The 21,902-nt window shown below is 37.1% G+C and overlaps 2 protein-coding genes across 3 annotated transcripts; both read left to right on the top strand.

The window, feature by feature from the left end:
* Window positions 1-5,240: 5,240 nt before the first annotated feature.
* cplx4c (complexin 4c) lies at window positions 5,241-10,043 on the top strand. The gene is made up of 3 exons (XM_026149975.2): window positions 5,241-5,567; window positions 8,473-8,560; window positions 9,473-10,043. Exons 1-3 carry the CDS (start codon window positions 5,401-5,403, stop codon window positions 9,689-9,691), a joined length of 474 nt encoding a protein of 157 aa, XP_026005760.1. The 5' UTR covers window positions 5,241-5,400; the 3' UTR covers window positions 9,692-10,043.
* Window positions 10,044-13,143: 3,100 nt separating this feature from the next.
* Window positions 13,144-20,757, top strand: LOC113011408 (retinal homeobox protein Rx2-like). Of its 2 annotated transcripts, none has more exons than XM_026150979.2 (4): window positions 13,144-13,386; window positions 14,034-14,346; window positions 17,389-17,645; window positions 20,169-20,757. In XM_026150979.2, the coding sequence occupies exons 2-4, from the start codon at window positions 14,064-14,066 to the stop codon at window positions 20,607-20,609; spliced, it is 981 nt and encodes a 326-aa protein (XP_026006764.1). In that variant the 5' UTR covers window positions 13,144-13,386; window positions 14,034-14,063; the 3' UTR covers window positions 20,610-20,757. The 2 variants fall into 2 exon arrangements, with proteins under 2 accessions (XP_026006764.1, XP_026006763.1); XM_026150978.2 differs by having other exon boundaries at window positions 13,221-13,386; window positions 13,895-14,346.
* The last annotated feature ends 1,145 nt before the right edge of the window (window positions 20,758-21,902 follow it).

Below are 21,902 nucleotides of genomic sequence, written 5' to 3'. Positions count from 1 at the left end.
AGTTTTTTAGTTACTTGAACTCAGTTATTTATTTATTTATTTTTTAACAGCACGACATAATCTATGTCGTGCTCTTCTTCTTTATTTTTTCATTTTTTTCCATTTGCCAGCAGATGGCGTGAGAGTGCTCCACAAGTCAAACTCATCAGTGTAAAATAAGAGTTGGGCTGAGCTGTATTACAGTTTGTAAGGCTAGTATATTCAGCACCCTAATTTAGAAATAAGAAATTTAATCCTGTGACATGTGCCACAAAAATGCAGCTCTGCTTCCTGGAGAAAGCAAACATCTGTTACTTTCATTCTAGCAGTCTGGAATAAGAAACCAAAGGTTTGATCAGGCTATGACAGCTGGATAGGCTCCAGCGCCCCTGAAAAGGATAAGCGGAAGTGAATGGATGGATGGATGGATGGAATAAAAATATAATGTTGAAGTAGACGGATGATCACGATGGCTAGTGTTACTTACACACTGTGTAAGTACTGTTTCACTATATTTTACATAATATTGGACAAAAACAGTTACATGCATGTCAGTGCTGTGATTTTATCTAATGAGCAGTGTTGATTGTAAAGTCTGACTGCAGCAGGAAGGAAGGACCTGTGATGTCTTCACCTGAGTCTCCTGAGCAGATGTAGTCTGTGATCTATTCTTTCTTGAATAGATCAGAGAACATTCAGGAACCTAAAGGAATTTATCATTTCAATCTCTTCTCTTCTCCGATCCAGCAGAGAAGCTTTGCACCTCTGAAGTCTAACGTCTGTTCTTTGTTTTTGTTTGTTTGTTTGATCTGGAGGATTTTGGGGTATGAACGGCCGGGTCACTACAAAGCATCTTAGTCTGATTTAAGTATGGATCATGACTAGGACCCTGCAAAATGTTCATGGACATTCTTCTTCAGGATTTTCTGGTAGAAAGCAGAACTCATCGTTCCATCAATTACAGCAAGTCATTAAGCAGCAAAGCAACACCAGACCGTCACAATACCACACTACTATATTTGACTGGGAATGTAGTAAGACACAAACCTTCTAAATATTTGAACTTTTGTCTCGTAAGTCCACAGAATATTGTCCCAAGAATCTTAGGGATGATGATCAAGATGTTTTTGGCAAATGTGAGATGAGCCTTTGTGACCTTTTTGGTTTCTCATCTCTTCTTGAGTTTCTTTAGATTCTGACATAACATGTTGCTTTTTGAGGTCTTTAAGCCTGCTTCACTTTGTCACACACGTTATATTTGGATATATTATATTTGGACATGTTATATTTCTTGATTTAACAGATCTGGCAGTGATCAGGCCTGGATGTGGCTCATAAAATTAAACTCAGCTTTACATGATACATTTAATTACTTTTTCACATAGGGTTGGATAAGTTTGATTGCATAAGAGGGGTTGGATAGCCCCTTTCTCCTAATAAATTAAATCATCATTTTAAAACTGAATTTTGTATTTACCTGAGATGTCCTTCTTAAATTTTGAAATTACTTTAATTTTAAATTACCTGAAACATTTAAGTCTGACAAATATGCAGAAAACCAAGAAATCATGAAGGGGCAAATACCTTTTTGCAGCACTGTATGTCTTAGCCTGGAGCTTTAACCATTACAAACATCCTCCAATCGAAATGTCTTCATTTTCCAAAAACTTTATCAAGATCTGAAAGAAGTACTGCTACTTACTGGTTTAAATAAAGTGATATATCTGTAGTGGGCAGTCTGGCTAACACCAACACAATCTCCATGGATACCATGCCCATCTGTGTGACACCTGCTGCATCAGAATTTGCAGCTGTGGCAGTCAGACTAAAAAGGAAATCAGTGTTTGTCTTCTAGTGTAATATTGGTTTTAAGTTACTCAAAATGATGAATGATCAAAGTCTTAAGCTTGAAAAGTCATTTTTGTGGAGGCGATTTTTTCCATATTTGCTCAGCCCAGGTCTTACATAATGTTCTTTCTGCTCTGTTAAATCTGTAGTGAACCACGAAAACCTAAAAATATTCTAACCATTATTGTACTTCACACAGAGGTCAGATTTCCCCTGAGGTAGAAATCAAGCATGGTCAAACAAGAATAAAGCCTGCACAAGTAAGTGCGAGTTTTATGCTTTAGTAGGTCAAACACACTGTCTGGGTGTCTGTACCGTAAGTCTTACATAAAAAGTAGATCACCTGGAAAATGTCCAAAACTCGTCGTGAGACCCTGGAGGATGGGATGAAGAAGAGATTCTCATGCGTCACAAATGGACTTGTTAAAGACATGGTGGATTACCAGGTCAGAGGTCAAAGTGAGAGAACACTTGACCACTTTAATCGGTACCTAGTACAGACAGACTGTACTAGGTCTGTACTAGGACCTTAGTACTAACAGATTGGACCCCCTTATGTCTTCAGAACAGCCTTAATTCAACAAGGTGCTGAAAACATTCATCACAGGTTTTGGTCCAAAGTCACATGATAGCATCACACAAATGCTGCAGATGATGCAGATCTCCTGTTACACCACATCCTAAAGGTGCTCTGTTGGATTGACATCTAGTGACTGTGAACTCGTTGACATGTTAAGGTATGGAGCAGTAAGGTCAAACGCGCTGTTTCTGTGGCCGTACAGTCAGAATCAGAATCAGAATCAGAATACTTTATTGATCCCTGGGGGAAATTATTTTTTGTTACAGTGCTCCATTTTAAACCAACATTAAGACAAGACAGACAATACACTAACTAAGAATAGTACAATATATACATATATATACATACATACATACATACATACATAAGTCACTCATAAATAAATAGTTGGAAAAGAAACATGTGTAGTTGTAGCAGCAAACAGTGTGTTAAGTGGATGCGTTGTACAGGGAGATGGCCACAGGCAGGAATGATTTCCTGTGTCGTTCAGTGGTGCTTTTCGGTAATCTCAGTCTCTCACTGAACGAGCTCCTGTGACTGACCAGCATGTCATGGAGTGGGTGGGAGGTGTTATCCAACATTGTCTTTATCTTGGACAGCATCCGCCTCTCCGACACCAGTGAGGAGTATTTAAACTGTAGGTTACCTGGAAAAAGTCCAGGAGTCTTGGTGAGAGTCTGAATGATGGGATAAAGAACCTATACGACACAATAGGCTATGGTAAAGACGACGTGGATTACCGGGGCAGAGGTCACAGTAAGCCAATTCTTGACCACTCCTCTGTCTGTATACTCGCAGCAAATAACCTGTGGTATAAAGCAGGTGAGCTGTAGTGACACAGGCTCACAGGCTAAGCTGTGGCAGGTTGTTATAGCTTGGCAGCATCTCTTTTTTGTTGTTTGAATTCACAGCAAGGACAAGTGAAGAAAGAGATCTGAAAGATGTGTTTGTGTGCATTAATGAAGCAAGGACGATTAAAACAATGGTCCTAAAGGAGTTTTCAAATTTTGTCAAAAGACCTAAGAAAGTATGACAGACAAAAGCAAAGGAGGCTAAAATAGTAAAAACAAAATTACATAATTGAATGGGACCTCAAAAGTTTTCTGTGACACTAATAATAATCTGTGAATAGACATAACAATCATCAAGCAGTAAATTAAAAGAAATCTGACGTCTTCATCAGAGAAAAAATCCCACACGAATTTCTAAAATCTCTCAAGGGATATTTTATTTAGACGTTTCCATCTCAGTATGTTCATTAAGATACACTCACAAACCACTTTATTAGGTATACCATTTCGAGATGATTTGAGTTTTGAGACATGGTGTGTTATCCTGCTGAAAGAAGCCATCAGTAGATGGGTATGCTGTTGTCATAAAGGGATGGACATGGTCAGCAACAATACTCAAGAGGCTGGTTTATTTGAACAATCAGTTGGGATCCAAAGTATCCCTCACCATTAAAAGAACACCACCACCAACAGCCTTAATAGCTGCTTGAAGGCGAAATGATTCCATTAATCCATGCTTTCATCTTCACTGTCATTTTTCCAATCTTCTTCAATTTTGGTCTGTCTATACTGTAGCCTCAGTTTCCTGTTCCCAGCTAACAGGAGTGGAACTCGGTGTTGTCCTCTGCTGCCATGGTTGTAATACGTTGGCTGCAATGAGTTAGTTGCTGTGCTTTGTATCAGTTTGAAGTATCTGCCCATTCTCCTCTGGCCTCTGACATCAACAAGGCATTTTTACACAGAGAACTGAATATTTTACAGTGTCTGTAAATCCAAGAGAAAGTTTCTGTGCAGTTTTTCAGTTCTGGGTGTTACAGAATGTTTATGTTATGAAAGTGTGACGTCCACAACATCACTAAAATACTCCTTAGCTCTAACTAGGACAATATATGGCAGTCATGGCAGACAGGAACGCTTCAGGACACCTTTGAAGTATCATTCGCCTCTTTAATTCCTGTTTTAACATGCAGATAACCTGCAAAATCATTTTTAACCAATGCAAACTGCACTTAATGTGTGATCGATACACAAACTGATACAGACATTCTCTGCTTGTATCATACGATTTGGCAAGAGAGGAAGACAGGAAAGCTGGGGACAGTGCACAGGACAAGACACGCAGTAAATGGCCTCAGGAAAGCTTCAAACCCAGGACTGTGCATCAGCCCTGTAGCTTATGGGTTGCCTGTTAAACCCAGTGAGCTAAACCATTTTTATGTAAATGTCAGTGACAAGAAAATCTTGCTTTAAAATATGAACCATTTTTATTTCTACTTAAAGGAAATCAAGACAGCTCTGTGACTGTAGAGTCCACCTTTAAAAACAGTCAATACTGTGAAGCTCAATAGGAAAAGAATAGTATTTTCCAAGTGTATAACTCATGCTAACCCTAATATCAATTAAATAACAGTTATAAATAATAATATAGTAACAAAGAGCTGTGCAAAAGAGTTTTTAGTGTTTTAACCTCAAACTCAAATAAGTTGAGTATCATTCATGATAAATAGCTGTATCTGCTGTAGCACTGCTGAATTTAACATCCACTGTGGTAACCACTGTTTATATGAAATGTACGTGCGTACGTTTGCATGATGGAAGTTATTTATGTTTTACCTACAGTTAGTTTTTATTATTCGATCACACTAGTTCCATTGCAGTGATTAGTGCTGGTTTGGCAAGTAGATAATAGTGAACTACACCCAGAGGGTCTATCCTGCTCCATCTTGTTGACAAGATAAACACTCTCCATTGTCTGCAGGCTGGCAGTTATGAGCTAAGCTCTTTATCGGTTTTACTCCAGCTACAAGTTATTGACAAGGTCTAATCATCTTGACACACATCTAGGGAAGTTTGTATACAGCTCTTGTAAACAGTATCTTGTTTTAAACATACAAAATTTAATTTTAACGTTACCCTTCTCCTCTCCACCGGCCCTTAGCTTTATGCTTTCCTTGTAGGACTGAGAAAGATTACAGCTGAAATATGGCATTCCTCATGAATCAAATGTTAGGTGACAAGTTGAAGAGTTTTACCGGAGGAGGCGGTGAAGGTAACGGTAAAGCAGGAGCAGAAGGAAAGGAAACAGCAGAGTCCAAAGGCATGTCCAGAGAGGAGTTTGAGGAGTACCAGAAGCAGATGGTGGAAGAAAAGTGAGTAAACCTTTGCAGCATTGGATGAAACACTGAAAAACAGTGCCTTAAAATAATGTTAACAACAGCTAAACTGGATAGCATGTTTACAACTATTCAGCAATATGTTTTTTGCACTGAGGTCACAAACTAGTGGTTAACATTTTTAAATGACAATCTAAGTTTGATGTAAGTGTGAATACTTGTGTGTTATTGTGTGCTTGGACTGGCCGTTTGTCCACAGCATACCCCACCGCTCATCTAATGCCAGCTGGGATTAAAATTTATGTAAATGTTTAAATGTTTAACAGTGTGTAATTTTTTTTTTAAAAAAGGGAAAGATAAAACTCATGTTAAGCGCGGGCTGTATTACTCATCGGCAGGATTAGTAATACCAGGCTATCGCGTCATGTTTGTTCCAGAGCTGCAGATAAAAGCATATAGCACCAATAAAAAGTGCCTCTCTTAATCTCAAAACCCACTCATGAATTACTATTACATTGTGGACCATAGTAGCAACATTTAGAAAGAAAGAGGTTCGTTTTCATTCCCTGTCAATACAAGCTGTATTCTACATTTCAGACATTTGTATGCTGACCAGATCCCAAAAAACTAAATGTGGAGCAAAACACTGTGTTTGTGTGGGACAGTGTGGGACAGGTTAGCATTGGTGGGAGGTGGTCTGAAGTTTTCATATGCAAAAAATACCAACACAAGAATCGCTGTAGGTTACCAAATTTGCATTTAGCATGTAAAGTCCAATGTATTTCTAAGTACAAACGGCCACTTAATTTTCTTTGTACTAGCTTCCATCATATTCACCCAAATCTGCAAAACGTGTTACTTTTTGGTGATGCCTACCTTATGGGGAGAGCATTAGACAAGCTAACTTCCACTTAAATGTAATAATCCCTGCTCTCTTTACATGCACTGGGCATAAGCCAGACTTTAGGGCTACTTTGCCCTTTAGCTGCATGATCTTAAGACTCATTTTGGAGTCAGCTTCTGCCATTATGAGAAAATACTGTCAGTCAACATTCTCAAACTGTATTGTTTTCTATAGTGTGTGGGTGTGTATGGACTCTGGAGTCTTACTTGTGTGACTACATATGTGACATCAGCGGATGTGAGACAGGCTTATAGTTTAGCTTTAGGTACGGTTTATTCCCTTGAGGCTCAAATTAGCCAGTGAAGGAGATTAAGCTCTGTGTGTAATAACACGGTTTGGTTTCAGGAAGCCACCATTAAACATGTCTGTTAAGCCAGTGCGTTTTAAAACAATAATTATTTAATCACCTTAAAATCTGAAGGGATGCTACAATGTAAGCTAATTTCAACTAAGTGAAAAAAGAAGGTCTTAGGGCAGATTGTATAACAGATTACAGTAATTTTTGATTTATTATTTACTTATTCAAGTGGAAAATGGGAGTTTAGTCTTAATCAGGCAAGTATGGTGGTCAAAAATACAGGTTACTGTTAATTTAATAAAGGTAAGTTCAGCAAGAAAAAAAAGACATTTTTGTGATTTTCTTTTTTATTATTGTTAATTTTTAAATGTTTGTTTATTTAATTATTTTTAAGTGGCAAATGATGTTTAACTGGAAAAGGAATAGTAGTTCATTTAATTAGGGTAAGTTCACCAATACTAATTTCATTTATTTTGTGGTATTTTTTTTATTGTGATTTTTTTAAAGTAGATTTTTGTCTTTATTTAAATGTTTATGAATTTTTTGAAGTTCACCAGTTTGTTTGTTTTTGTAACTTTTTTCTTTAAAGATTATTCGAGCTATATTCTACAACAGGAAGTTGATGGACAACACTGAATAATAATGTTAGTAGAAGTGATTAAAAAATTGGTCTGCATCTTTGATTTTTTTAGAATTAGTAAAAACAAAAAAACAACAAATAACCTAACTAAGCTATTCAGGATAAGCTAAAAATGTACTTTTTTGAGTTACTGTGATTCTATTTGAGGATGAACTGCATTTAAGTAGCTAAATGCTAATATCGCCTTTGTGTATAAATGGCACAGCAATGGGAGTGAATGAGGTGAAGGAGTGCAGCCCTGGCCAAAACATCAAGTAACCCCGGATTTGGGCCAACTGCTAGCTTTCCATGTAGCTAATCTTATTATTAAGCAGGGCATTACTGCAGCTACAGTTACAGAAGTGGGCTAATAGCACAAATTACGGTTCTCTGGTCCTGTTCTGCTGCATAAATGTTGGACAAGTGGTGGTTGCCAGGCGACGATATGTCATTATAATATATTAAATATATTGTTTTTTGTACATAAATTAGATTTTACGGTCATTAAATGAAAATTATATGTTGCATCATTTGTCCATGCATGCTAAAAATGGGTCCCATTAGCCTGTTGATAAGTGGCTTGGCAAATGATTTCAGGGGGCCTGAGATGTACCTCTACCCCAAGTCTGGTCCCTCAACTTCTGATCACATAGGAAGAGTTTGTGGACAAACAGACAGTCAGACAACTACATAATCCTCACAGATCCACACAAGGTCAAACACAATAGATGAAGGCAGGAAAACAAGATCTGTGCAGTGAGACTTGCTGATCAGCTTAACAAGATAATGTTTCATACGACATTCTAATTGACGCAGCTGGCAGTCCTGGCATGTCTTCTTCTGCTAACAGTATGATGCGTGTGATAACATAATGATATGAAAGGAAATATTTACTTATATTAGATATATTTTAGGGATTCTGAGCATTTTGGAAAATATGATAAATAAATAAATAAAATCATATGATCATACATTAAATGTATGGTAAAAATAAACACAATTACATTCCAGTGATTGATTTACTGTTTCTTTTTCCTTTAACTCACACTCACTATGTGGCAGGGTTGGCCTTGTAACTTGTTCCATTTACTGGCTTACATAAAGTGCATGCATTTTGCAGGATTCAGCGTGACAAGGACTTTGCAACCAAGAAGGCTGAGAGGGCAAATCTCCGAGTGGCTTTAAGAGATAAATATCGACTTCCAGATGTAAGAAACTATATCTTTAGTTGCATTAACCTTTACATATATCAGTTTATTGTGCCATTTTTCCAAGTGTATCTCATTTACCAATGTTATTTTACTTTTATTATTATTTACTATATTGATCTATTAATTATATTTATTATTTTCATCACTGTATTACTGTTACTGATTTTCATTAAATCATTTGTATTACTTCTCCGAGCATTTTATGTGTGTGCAGCAGTTTAATGTCTGTACTATTGTGCTTAAATGTTCTATATAAATATGTTTACTCGAGTTGTATCAACTTAATTTTAACTTAGGTAAGTTTACTCTATGACTAGTACTGCATGATTTCTGGCACAACCCTTTTAGAATTACTTTACTTACATAATTACTTTCTTTAAATGGTAAAAATCCATTATTTTTACACATTAATGCAGTTGCTATTGAACCATACCAGTGCATTTGTATAGTTATTGTGAAACATTTCATATTTTCATCAGATTTAAGTAAATAATGTTTCCACATGAAGGTGAACACAATTTTTTCAACAGGGATTTGGGGAAAGGATACTTTTTAACACAGTTAATTATACTTATATTCAAAATAAAATGTGTATTTTACTTATTTATTGTGTAAGTACTGTAAAGTAAGTTATTTTAGAAAAAGCATGCAATTAATTGCATGTATTTGCTATTAATACTAGGAAAAAGACTTGTTTTTGGGTTACTAGCAAAGCTGACTGAGACTCATAAACTTTTGTAGATGTTACTAGTAACACCTGATTCATTAATATGATGCATTTCTGCCCAGCCATAATCATTCAGTCTCTTAAACAGCTCTAAAGTGCATTTCCATGGTAACTTATTAAATCTTTGGGTTTTAACATCATTCTGAACTTACTGCATTACAATTTTGTGACTTTTGTCACAGAGCACTCAAGACACGGCATTAGTGGAGATGGCTGGGGATGACATTGATGTGCCAGAAGAGCTTGCAAAAATGGTGGATGAGGATGAGGAGGAAGAGGAGGCCAATGACTCTTTCCTCAATAGACTTCAAAACCTGGACATGGACACACTGAAAACCAAGGCCCAGGCAACAATGTCGGAGATGAAGCAGAATGCAGAGGAGAAATGTACCCTCATGTGATAACTACTTGTCTAAAACTCAAAGTATAAAATATACAGTGCTCGCATTGTACCCAGGCCTTCACACATTACTTTTCACCTGAACTGCAATATTTGAAATTAAGTGTCTATTTCACAGATAACTGCTTTTATTTTTCAGTCTTCATACTCAGACTACAGGTTAAAGTGCTTTGTTTATGGAGCGCTTCTCTACATACAGGTGCTTCGTGAAATGATCCGGCCATCTTCACTTCACTTTTGCTACTTATACACACAGTATGACACTCAGTACGGTCATTTGTATTATATTTAATAATTTAAATATCTCTTCATCTGTCTCTGTAAAAAATTCAATAAAGATTTAAGGGTTCTTATTTCTTATGTTTGTGATATTCATTCAAAAACTGTCTTTAAAGAGGTTAAATTCCCATTAAGGTTAAAGCATTAAGTTCCTAATCTGGCTGAGTGGACGAGAGAGAAACTCTGGTTATTATGACAAACTAAGAGATTAAAAGATAAAGTACCTGAACGCCCCAAATATTGTTTTCTTTCAACTAACGTCTATCTGCATCATTTTCGCAAATACATTTATCTCGGATGAGATTTACTGCATATTTGGAACTTTATTTGACAGGAATTTGGATTTGCTTTTATCTACAGAAGACATTTTAGGTCACAGAGTATAATCTAGGATTATGGGCCATAGGATTAATCTAGGACCCATATAGCTTGTTATCTCTTCTATTAATTGACAATCATCCCATTATGTTTTTTTGTTGCTGAATACATTAAAATGTAGTTTTTAATACCTCTGTAGACATCGGAGGTATCCTTAAGAGATATTTGAAATTTGTTTTTAAATCATTTCATTTGGACAGTGACTGGTTTCAGTTTCAAGTCTTTAGACGTAAAAAGATCACATTTTGTACAGACTTTTAATAATAAGCACAAAGTGCACATTTACAACCGAACACCATGTGACAGATTAGACTTTTCTTCACATTTGAACATGAGCTGATCACATCTCCCAGCATTTAACCCTCCCTTTCCATTATGCCTGTCATCCCCCTGCTGTTCACCATCCCCCTTTCCCCCTGTAAGCTGACACAGCGCCTTTAAACATTAGCTGCTTTCTTCCTAATGGGATCTCAGGGACTTAAACTGTCATCTGATAAAACTAAGGCGCTTGATAGCTGCGCTGCACCCTCTTAACCAATTTGTACTCAATTAGGATAATGGGGAAACAAGCAAAGAGGGACAGCTTTAATATATTAATATTAATGTGATAAAATGATTATCAGTTTCCCTTGCTTATGACCTGGCTACTATTAGGAGCGTCCAGCAGGTGTCATATAAATACGATCTGTTATTAAAGTAGTCCAAACATTAAAGGGCTTTACAAATGATTTATAATTTATAAGTAGATACCTGCCAAAAATGACAAAAACAGTATAAGAGTCTGAGTTATCAAACGAAACAATTCAGTATGGACTAAAATCCGACTTTACATACACACATTTTACATACATGCTTTAGTTTACTAAAACTGAGCCATAATTAATTCTACAAATATGCCTTCACAGATATCACATGTCAACATGATGACCTACTGTAACAGGGATTAACTGCAGCGATGGTGCAAGCTTTTCCGAAGATGACCTTTTATATTTGGAACCAAGTAAATAAAGTTTCTTTATACAACAGAAATTCATTCCAATTTCTTTAAATGGCAATTATTGTTTTTGTGGAGGCGTTTTACTTTCAACATGCAAATATGTGAGATTTTGCAAAATAAATGCCTGTCAGAGTCACAGCTAACATTGTTTAGGGGTGAATTCTAATTCTAATGAATTAGGAAAAATAATAACTTTAGCAGGTTTTTACTTGCTATTCGTTTTTTCCCCCCCTGACATATTGAAAGTTAGAGAAAGGTGACGCTGCACAACACCTTACAGGGTTGGCTTCCTTCATAGTAAACATATGGTGGCTACCTACTTACCAGCAAATCTCTGCCAGGGGGGCATCTTTAACTTCTTTATTTATTCACAGGCAAAAGTAATAGGCTTTTCAGTCTCTCCTTTATTGGAAAACAACTTTGACAACCCAGAAAAGGTGGTCAGCCAAAACCACTTAACCTATAGCCATTCAGCTAATAGATCGAACTGACAATGTAGCTTGGTGGCTCAAGTGAGGCCAGATGGCTTTAAACTAGCTAGATTAGCTTTAGGTTTCCATGGATTCTTAACCTTCTCACTGACTCCTAGAAGATGGTTTATTCCCTGCTGCTCCTTTATTGTGTGCCAAAGGGCTAATAATAAAAAAACCAAAAAAACCCCAAATAGGATCAACATTTACTACCCAGCAGATTGCTGGACTTATGGACTTATTAACTGTTATTAATTATGCAAACATGTAAAATTGAAAACTTCGCGAAAACTATCTATCTAAAAAAAAACACTTTACGTCAGAATTGACAGCAAGACTCTCAGTAAACCTCTTTGAAGGCAATTTGTATTTTTTAAAAGAAAAGTTCTGGATTTTGTTTGGCATGCCAAGAACGCCTAAATATATCTTAAGGTGGGTGGGGTGAGGTCAGTGGAAATCTCCAGTCAAGTCTTTAGGCTAATTAAGGATGGGGTTGATCTCTGCAACACCTACTGTAGCATCTACGGCTTTGGCTGTGCCAGCTGGCACGGGTGAATCTTGCAGGCTGCAGAATGAAATACCCAGTGCCACCAATCCAAATCCACTGTGTACTATCAGAAGCAGATCAGCAAGATTATGTGTCGATTATGTGTTGATTTGAGAAATGCAAACATGGTACTGAAGAAAACCTTTTAGCTAAAAAAGTTAAAGGAGTGAAATGGATTATGTTGAAAAATTGACTGCTCAAGCATGAATTACTTAATTATTTGTCAAGTGGGGTGCGACCCCTTACTTAGATCACTATTTTTTGCCTTTTTGGCTTGAAAAAAAAAAAAAAAAAGTATCATTAGACAGTGAAAAGTTATTGCAATGATTATAGTATACATGTATATTTGAACCCAATATATCAGTGTGTATTCCACTTTGAAAAATGTAATGTGATTAAATCCATTTTAATTTATCAAACCTGGTAAAATGAGGAGTGTGAGGATTAAAATCTTTCACTTGCTTGAATGAAACATTATTTTACGTGTTTACAGTGTGCAGCCATTTAAGTGAAGTCTATCTGTGTGTCTTTCCTCTCTTATATTGTCTATAATGAAGGGATTAGTAGGGGGGAAAACTCTCAGTACAAGCCATTATCTTTCAGACAATAGATTTTTTGAAAGAAAGTTTTGTTGAGCCTTCATTAGCAATGGCCTCCCTCTGTGGTCTGAATGCAGGACACATTTGGAGCAATTACTTGACCAGAAAACAACTGTCAGTCATTCTTAAAGGGGAAGGATTCCAATTAATAAACCTCTTAAACTCTTTGATTTTACTAGCATTCAACCTCCAGCTTTGGTGTCTTGTGCGGTTAAGGAGGAGTTTTGTTGGGGGAGACATGTTGCATGTTCTTTCTGCACAGAACTTCAGCAGTAGGTCATTTGCTCAGTTGTTTGCAGGGGATTTCAAGGACTTAACAGGGAGTAACAAATGCCTACGGTAGATATTGTTAGAGTCAGTTGTCTACTTACGGACTGCAGAGACGTCATGTGCGCAGCCTAGCCTGTGGAAGGAGAACGAAGGAAGGTAAGATTACTTTATGTACTTTCTCGCTATGCATTCGCTCAAATATGTTGATAAACACTTTCTATAAAGCTGATTTATATTTAGGCATGAGATGAGTTAAATTCACTCTTTTGTGCCCTGAAGGCAATCACAAAATGTATCCAGCTAAATTCTTAACCATGCTGATTGCCTTCCTATTTGACAAACTTGAATCGCATTACAATAGAAATGGGAATCAGTGTAAACTCAGGATCAGCTCAATTTAAAAAAAAAAAAGAAGAAAATTTTACTCACTCAAATTGTTTAATTATGTAAAATAGTTTTTACTAATTCATAATTCTTCCAACTTTTACCAGAAGCTAATATTCCCAATAGGGACTCCTACTCTCATTTTAAACTAAAGGATCACGATGAGCAAACTGGGGCTCCCGTAAAGTCCATCAAGACTAATAACAAACCGTTAAATTACCTTCAAGTGCAGAACTTTACATTTTTGTCTTTTTTTTCTTTCCTTTTATTTCTTTTGCAGACAGATATGTGAATTGGCTTTGCTCTTGTGGAAACGGCCTGCACACTCCACAAAATTCTGCTCTGCTGCTCTATGTGAAGCAGAACAACAGGTGCTCTGCCTCGTCTCACTTGGTAACCTTTTGCTTTTCTCTGACAAGGAAAAAGAGACAGTGTCTCCGAAGGTTCGAATGCATTTGTCAATGGATACCCTGGGAATAGTGGATGATAGTTGCCTAGACAACTATGACATGGCAAAAGGTGCTGGGTCAAGTGCCGGAGGCAGGGTTCACAGTATCGATGTCATACTGGGATTCACTAAAGACCAGGACCCTTTACTCCATTCAGCAGAAAGTGATGAAAGCCAGAAAGCAAATGAAGCAAACCCTCAGGATCCTGAAAAGATGGTCCCATCGGACCACTACGCTCACCTACCAGACCTCGGAGACAGCTCCCAAAATTCTTCCTACCATGGTGAGTCTTTTAATAAAAGGCATAAAAACCAGGAAGTTTTTTCCTCTCAGTTTAAATCATTGAGGGGATTTTCTTGTTAACCGACTAAAGAGTGGAATTAAACCTGTACTAAGGTTGTTAAGATCTTGTACATCCAGTTTAAACATAGTACACACATTTCTGTATCAGTGCTCAGGCGCTTTAAGCCATCATGTTAATTGAGTTGCTTTTCTGAAACAACTTGTTTACACTAGTTTTGCACCTCATGCAAAGCTATTTAACAATAAGATGCAATTAGTTCTGGCAAGTGGTAAAGTAACTGACAAACTTACTGTACTGTAATATTTAAGTTTGTGTACATGCTAAGGACAAAAAATAAGCATTACTCCAAACTTTACAGCCCATCAAATTCAAAAGTTAGCCCAAGTGTTTAAATAACTTCAAGCACCCAAATTAAACTGCTCACTACTGAGTTTCATCAGCAAAAATTATACATAGATGAATAGATGGTGTGGTTTAATTTTATCTATATCTTTTGACTAACGCTCTTTTATACAAAATGAAGATGTGAAATACATTTAGTGTCTTTTACATAATTTTACTTTACTTTCACTTCGGCACTTAAACAAGAAAGAAAGCTATCTTACTCTCTTCATACTTGTTAGCTGCAGGTGTAGCTACTAACACAAAAACTGATTACATATTATTATGTTTTACTTGTAAAGTAACTGGTACATCTCACTGGAAAGCAGACCATCCAGTTTGCCATATTTCTTCCTTTACCTTCTGAGGATGAAAGTAGTGCCTGTCGATACAAGCAAGGCAGGTGGGACCAGTTTGAAATTAACTAAAATTGAGTGTAATAAGTATTTAAGAATAAAGTTAATTGTCCTGCATATATCATAACCAGAATTACAAAGCGCTGTAGAACAACTAGATAGAAAAACAATTAAAAACACAGTTTATGTGTATGAATAAACAGTTTACACAGACAGGAAAAATAATAAATACAACTAAAACAAAAAGACTAATATAAAACAAAGGATAAGCCCCAAAATATATTGTATTTTCTTCACTTGTATAACACTTTTTAGAACACATCGATGCAAACCAACCAATTCTAAAATTGAAAAACAATTAAGTTTAACTGGATGTTTTAACCTCTTAAGCCCCAAGCCTAACTGATCTCCTGCCTTTTGCCCCCGTATCAGGGGGCGTTGGGGCTTAAGAGGTTAAAACTTGAGATGTACATGGCTCAGATCTCCAAGAATAAGAATTATTATCGTTATAGAGCACATCGTTCATCGTGGTTTTAGCACAGAAAAGAGCTTGATGTCATTTATCGGGACCAAAGATAAAGATTTAATTAGTTGTATCTGACAGTGACTTGACTGAAGAGGATTTGTGTCTCCCTGGTCTTTCCCAGGAGACAGAGCTGTTTATTTCATTAGCAGCGAGCTGAATGACAACAAAGGAAACGGTTGATATGTAGTATGGTTCCACTGGCTTTTATTGAGGGTTCCTTTATGACAACTCATTAGCTTAAAAAAACCTATGCGCTTTTATTGAGCTTACATGCTATATGCTACAGATATGTCATGCTACATTGCTATATGTTTTTAATTTTTGGGAAAACGACAAATTTCTTCTGCCTTGCACACTTTAAAGAGTTAAAACTGTGTGTGATTATAGACACCTCCATATTTACAGTGGCCATGCTTCAGTGTGACTGTTTGCTGGACAACAATACATATTTCATACACATTTTGTGGACAAGGGTTGAATTCTGGACTGTAAAAGATGACACACACAAAAATCCTGTATATGAAGGATGAAATAAAGCATGGTCGAATATACATTTCTGTGCAACTGCTATTTTATTACATATCTTTATCGTGAGTCTTTATCCCTGCAAGTTAAAAATATAATTCCAAAGCCAAACAGTAGTTCTGCACCAGCTTTGAAACTTGTACCTCAAAACTGTGTTTTAATATTTAATGTAGGGTTTACTATAATGTGCATTAAACACGAGTCCCTTTAAATAAGTTTTAAAGTTCGGCAGTTTAGGTTGATTTGACTGGACGCGACTTTAGAGAGGCAAGGCTGAGATGGTTTGGACATGTGCAGAGGAGTGATAGTGGATATACTATATATAAGGTTGTAGAGAATGAAGCTCCCAGGCAGGAGGAAAAGAGGACGACCACAGAGAAGATTCATTTATGCAGAGAAGGAGTAGGTGAAAATTGTGACAACAGAGGATGCTAGGGACAGGGTGAGGTGGAGGTGGAGGATCCCTAAAGGGAGCAGCCAAAAGAAGAAGAAAAGCAAGTTGGTTTGTTAAATTAAACATAAAAAAAGAAAACAACCTACATTGAAAGATTTGGAAGACTGTTCTTTGATTTGTATAAAAGCAGTCACTTTCTCCTCACGTGCACTTTTAGAACAAAGATACTTTTTATCCATGACCATATTGCGTGGAACGATTTGCTATGACTAATGAGCTTTGGTACATCACTCACATGACTCCCTTGCTCTACATCCATTTCTTAGAAAGCACAATCGACACTACAACTGTTTACCTGGCTCGTGCAGAAGCCAGTTGTCAGGGACTTGCAGGTTTAACTGGTAGCATCTGTCACTATGGGATTACTGCAGGGAGGAATTCAGTGAAAGACATGATGTCATTTAGACCTAGCCCTAACCCACCCTAAGGTTCATAAGCCTTTAAAGGGCTTTGAAAAGAGTTTTCAATCATTGATTTGTTTTAACATGGAAGCTAATAAAAGATTTCACTTTCTTAATTGGTGGTAGAATAATGCATAAAACATTTCCCCCAAAGTATTCACTTCTTATTAGAAAAATCTTACATATATCAGGTTTTCTCGGTTTCTGATGACTGAAATAGCAAAGGGCAATTAGACCATTTATTATTGTTTGCCATAAAGTGGAAATATATAACAAATGTTGGACATTTAAGTAGTGTGCAATTTAAGCCGAAACATCAAAGCACTTTAAAACCTTAGTTTCACTGCTCGGTTGTGTCCTTTTGTTGTTGTTTTTTAGAATCTGACATTTTCTCTGGTGACAAATGTGAGGGAGAGATGAGCAACTTGCAAAAGGAGGCAGATGATGCTGAGGGATCACCAGAGACCACTAAAGATGAAGAGCACGCTAAAAAGAAACACAGAAGAAACCGCACCACTTTCACCACCTATCAGCTTCATGAGCTGGAGCGAGCCTTTGAGAAATCTCACTATCCAGATGTCTACAGCCGTGAAGAGCTGGCAATGAAAGTCAACTTGCCTGAGGTTCGAGTTCAGGTAAAGGCAATGTATATGAAGATATAAGCACATGTCATCCAGACATTCTCACAACCTAAATAACACCACATGGACTGATGGATAGTGTTTACCAATCTTCCAACAGAAATCCATGAAAGAAATGAATATTTACCAACCGTTTGTGTTTGATGAAGGGTTAGAAAAAATCAAAAAAGTAATATGGAACCTGAGTGGGATGGTGTTGATATGGAAGATTATTTGTTCACCTTTTAACAAACATGCTTTTTCTTGGAGGATTCATTATTCAAAGCTAATGATCCGATGACCATATTGCCTGAAACTCTTTGGCATGATTAATGGGCTTTGGTACACCTGACTCCATTTCTTGGAAAGTCGAATCACTGTTTACCTGGCTCGTGCAGAACTCAGTTAAAGTCTCTGTTTAGATTAGAGAAGGCACAGACTTACAGGTTTAACGGAAGCATCTGTTACTATGGGATTACTGCAAGGGAAAATTCAGTGAAAGGCATGATGTCATTTGCAAAAGGTGCAGCTATTGGTAGTAAAAAATTTTTTATTTCATTCAGAATCAATTTTAAGGATTTACTTAGTTTTTTCACCATGCAATCATATGGCATTTAACTGTTAATGCCCTTTATGTTCACTATTGCCCAGAAAGCAATTGTCCACTTTTAGGTCAAATACTGTGCACACAGACACAGAAAAAAATATTGCACCAACTTGTGTTATTACTAGAAAATACCAGAGGTGGGACCAAGTCATTGTTTTGCAAGTCTCAAGTAAGTCTCAAGTCTTTATCCTCAAGTCTCAAGTCAAGTCTCAAGTAATGTCAGGCAAGTCAGAGTCGAGTCTCAAGTCACTGGTGTAAAAGTCCGAGTCAAGTCACAAGTCTGAAACTTTGAATTTCAAGTCCTTTCGAGTCTTTAAAAAAAAAACGAAAAAATAATGTTGCAGTTATATGCTAAATGTAAATATTAGACCATGTAATTTTAAAATCTGTGTTTTTCTCAACACATGACAAAATAGTGAACTTAGAAAATATACACAAATTGTGAAATTGCACCTCTTTAAAATGCAGCTCAATTAAACCTAGCTCCAAGAATAATTTTCACCGACAGTTCTGAGATAAGCTGCATGTTATTCTTGGATGCGGTTGTAGGACCGGCTTTAAAATCGCATGACAAAAATATCATACACATTAAAAAAAACTGCATCACCAACGTAGCCTGGACAACATTTGCTAGTTAGATGAAGTCAGCTATCTCATCGTAGCATATTTATATGCACATTTATAATCATACGGTTCTTGGAGTGAGTGCATACACTCATGAAGTTTAGTAACTTCAGGTCACTGCAACAAGCCCAGGTACAGTTTACCGACGGATGGGTGCAGGACCTTGAAATGCACCGTGTAGAACGAAAGACCATCGTACGTATCATAAGTTTACCAGTCTCACAAATCGTCTTCATAAATACACATTCATTAACCGTTTATTAATAGGACCTTTGAGCTCAAGGGTAATTAATTAGTAGTGGAAATAATTTCTGGTAGCATCACAGAAATGTAGCAGTGACAATAATATTGTATGCTGTAATCGTACTGGGCAATTAGTGATACAAAAAACCTGTTTTATCCTGTGAATAAAAGTATATGTTTTTGTCAATGTACCATAATAACAGAAGCGAAACGCAATATTGTGTCAGGACAATTCACTATTTATGCACAATAAATAAAGGAGCATAGCGCGACAATTTCTGTTCAGCGCCAGACTTGCTTGTAACCTATATCACCAATTATGTTATGAAAATGACGTATTAACTACTAAAAAACACTGACCTTCGTGTAAATGCTTGGAGCAGACTAACCTGTGAGCTGGAGTGTTCTGGGACGTTATATTTGATCTTTGAATGGCTGCAATCCAGGCCATCCGTCGCATCTTTGTTACTTCGGAAACATGGCTCGAACAATTTCTCTTCAACGACGTAATTCGATAACAACCGATCTCTTTACCCGTCGGCTTCCCGTGGCTGTCATGCGACCGGCTATTGCAGTCAATAATACAACGGCTTCTTGACATTTTTGTGTTTCTTTTTATCACTGTATAACTGATTTTAATTGAAAGCCTGCATGCGCTAGTACCGCTTGCCACGAGTTCCCAGAATCCTTTGCGGTTCTACCCGTGAATGACGTCACATTTTCAATCTCTATATAATATGCATGTTAAATTTTATATTTGGGGTGAAATATCAAGTCTTTTCAAGTAAACCGGTTCAAGTCCAATTCAAGTCCCAAGTCATTGGTGTAAAAGTCCAAGTCAAGTCACAAGTCTTAGAACATTTTTTCAAGTCAAGTCTAAAGTCATAAAATTAATGACTCGAGTCTGACTCGAGTCCAAGTCATGTGACTCGAGTCCACACCTCTGGAAAATACATTTGCAGCCTCCATAGTCTCCAAGATATATTTTATTAATATTTTAGTTCTTGCTAATGTAATTCAAGGCTTCCTTGTCCATGCATTTCATATCATTTTGTTCGGTTCAGGTGTGGTTCCAAAATCGAAGGGCAAAGTGGAGACGTCAAGAAAAGATGGACACCACAACCATGAAGCTCCAGGATTCCTCCATGCTATCCTTCAACCGTCCACCGATGACTCCAAACGTGGGGCCAGTAGCCAATCCAATGCCGCTAGATCCCTGGCTGACCTCACCTATTTCCAGTGCCACACCCATGCATACCATTCCAGGTTTCATGGGTTCACCTCAGAGCCTGCAACCCACCTATCCAAGTCAAAGCTTCCTTAACGCCCCGCCAACGATGGTCCAGTGTATGCAGCCACATATGGGGCCACCTCCTTATCAGTGTCCTCCCAGCTTCAATGACAAATACCCAACGGAGGATGACAGGAGTTCAAGCATTGCAGCACTCAGGATGAAGGCCAAAGAGCACATTCAGTCAATGGATAAAACCTGGCAGCACATGTGATGTGAAGCAGACAGATTTGATTTAGCTGGTTCTCTATCACATCAAGACTATCTCTCCACTCTGTTACATATTCCATATGTAGGGGAAATGATTCCCCTTTGTCAGGGTGTGCGGATACTTCTTTAAGACACTCCGGCTTGCCCAGTCAGGCCCCACAGCTTGACTATAAAACAGCTGTGGAGATGTGAACGGAATGTGTCTCCGAGCCTAAAGGCTGGAGATATAGTCTCTCACTCAGAGATCCGAGGTTACAATGTAACCACATGTTCCGTTAATGTTTACAAACTCCCTTTAAAGCGTTTGACTCGTGTTCCAGTGACGCGGACACGTGATACCAAAGAATTTTTTTAAAATCTATTTTATGTCTAACAAACGTCTAACCATTTAAAAAAATCACTTTAAAATGTTTACCCTTGTTTTAACCCTACAAATACAATTAAATCCCTGCCAGGTTCTTGAACAGACTCTTGTTTAACTTTTGTAATCATTCATTTTGTAAACCTTTAGTGAATCTCTATTGAACTGAGATGAGAGATGACACATAGAGTCATGTTGGCAGAAGTAGCAATGTTTTTGTATTGTACTACAACTTGATGAAAAATTCATACTTGAGATTTTATAATTGAGTTGTGTTCTGACTGTTTTGTGGTGGTAAGATATTTTACAACACACACACTGTCACCGTTTATGGATGCATTATGTACAGGTATTAATGATATATGTTATTTCGATATAAGATTTCCGAGCTCCTATGAAGTAACTATGACCAATTAGTTGCCTGTTAAAGGGCTCCAGAGCTCCTCTGTTTTATTGTAAATTTAATTAGTTTGATGTTTTTCTTTCATTTGCTGCAAAGAAAGTGAAAATGTGCATTCAAAGCCAGTTTTCCACTAATATCAATTTTATTTAGTCTTTATAGGGAATATGAGTGTTAATGGGCTTTTGAAGAGCACCGAGTTCTGATGGGGGGAGGTTATCGTAAGTCATGGAGCGTAATCTATCTTGGAGGCTAATCTAAACAGACATGCACACCTCTTAACACCTAATTACTGCTTTTAAAGCGATTAACCCTGGATTCTCAGCCATAGACAAAGTGCCCTCAAATGGCCCTGAAAACTCTTTTTCGAGCTCTGGTTTACATGGCCCCTGCTCTAAAACTGTGACAATTATAATATTAATTAATTGATACAGAAAATATATTTTTTTAATCATGATTTCATCTTCATGTTGATCCATTTTGTCTGCTCATTATTTGAATGTTGACTAAATATTCACTTAGGTCAGGTGGAGTTG

The sequence above is a fragment of the Astatotilapia calliptera genome, chromosome 18 (genome assembly GCF_964374335.1).
Source record: "Astatotilapia calliptera chromosome 18, fAstCal68.1, whole genome shotgun sequence".
NCBI lineage: Eukaryota > Metazoa > Chordata > Actinopteri > Cichliformes > Cichlidae > Astatotilapia > Astatotilapia calliptera.
This window is presented reverse-complemented; position numbering and strand designations above follow the sequence as displayed.

Excerpts from the sequence above, each read along its gene's own strand:
- LOC113011408 (XM_026150979.2), top strand. The coding sequence starts at position 14,064 with ATGCATTTGTCAATGGATACCCTGGGAATAGTGGATGATAGTTGCCTA. Across the intron at positions 14,347-17,388 it reads CCAAAATTCTTCCTACCATG|AATCTGACATTTTCTCTGGT; the intron begins GTGAGTCTTTTA and ends GTTGTTTTTTAG. Across the intron at positions 17,646-20,168 it reads TGCCTGAGGTTCGAGTTCAG|GTGTGGTTCCAAAATCGAAG; the intron begins GTAAAGGCAATG and ends TGTTCGGTTCAG.
- cplx4c (XM_026149975.2), top strand. The coding sequence starts at position 5,401 with ATGGCATTCCTCATGAATCAAATGTTAGGTGACAAGTTGAAGAGTTTT. Across the intron at positions 5,568-8,472 it reads AAGCAGATGGTGGAAGAAAA|GATTCAGCGTGACAAGGACT; the intron begins GTGAGTAAACCT and ends TGCATTTTGCAG. Across the intron at positions 8,561-9,472 it reads ATAAATATCGACTTCCAGAT|AGCACTCAAGACACGGCATT; the intron begins GTAAGAAACTAT and ends CTTTTGTCACAG.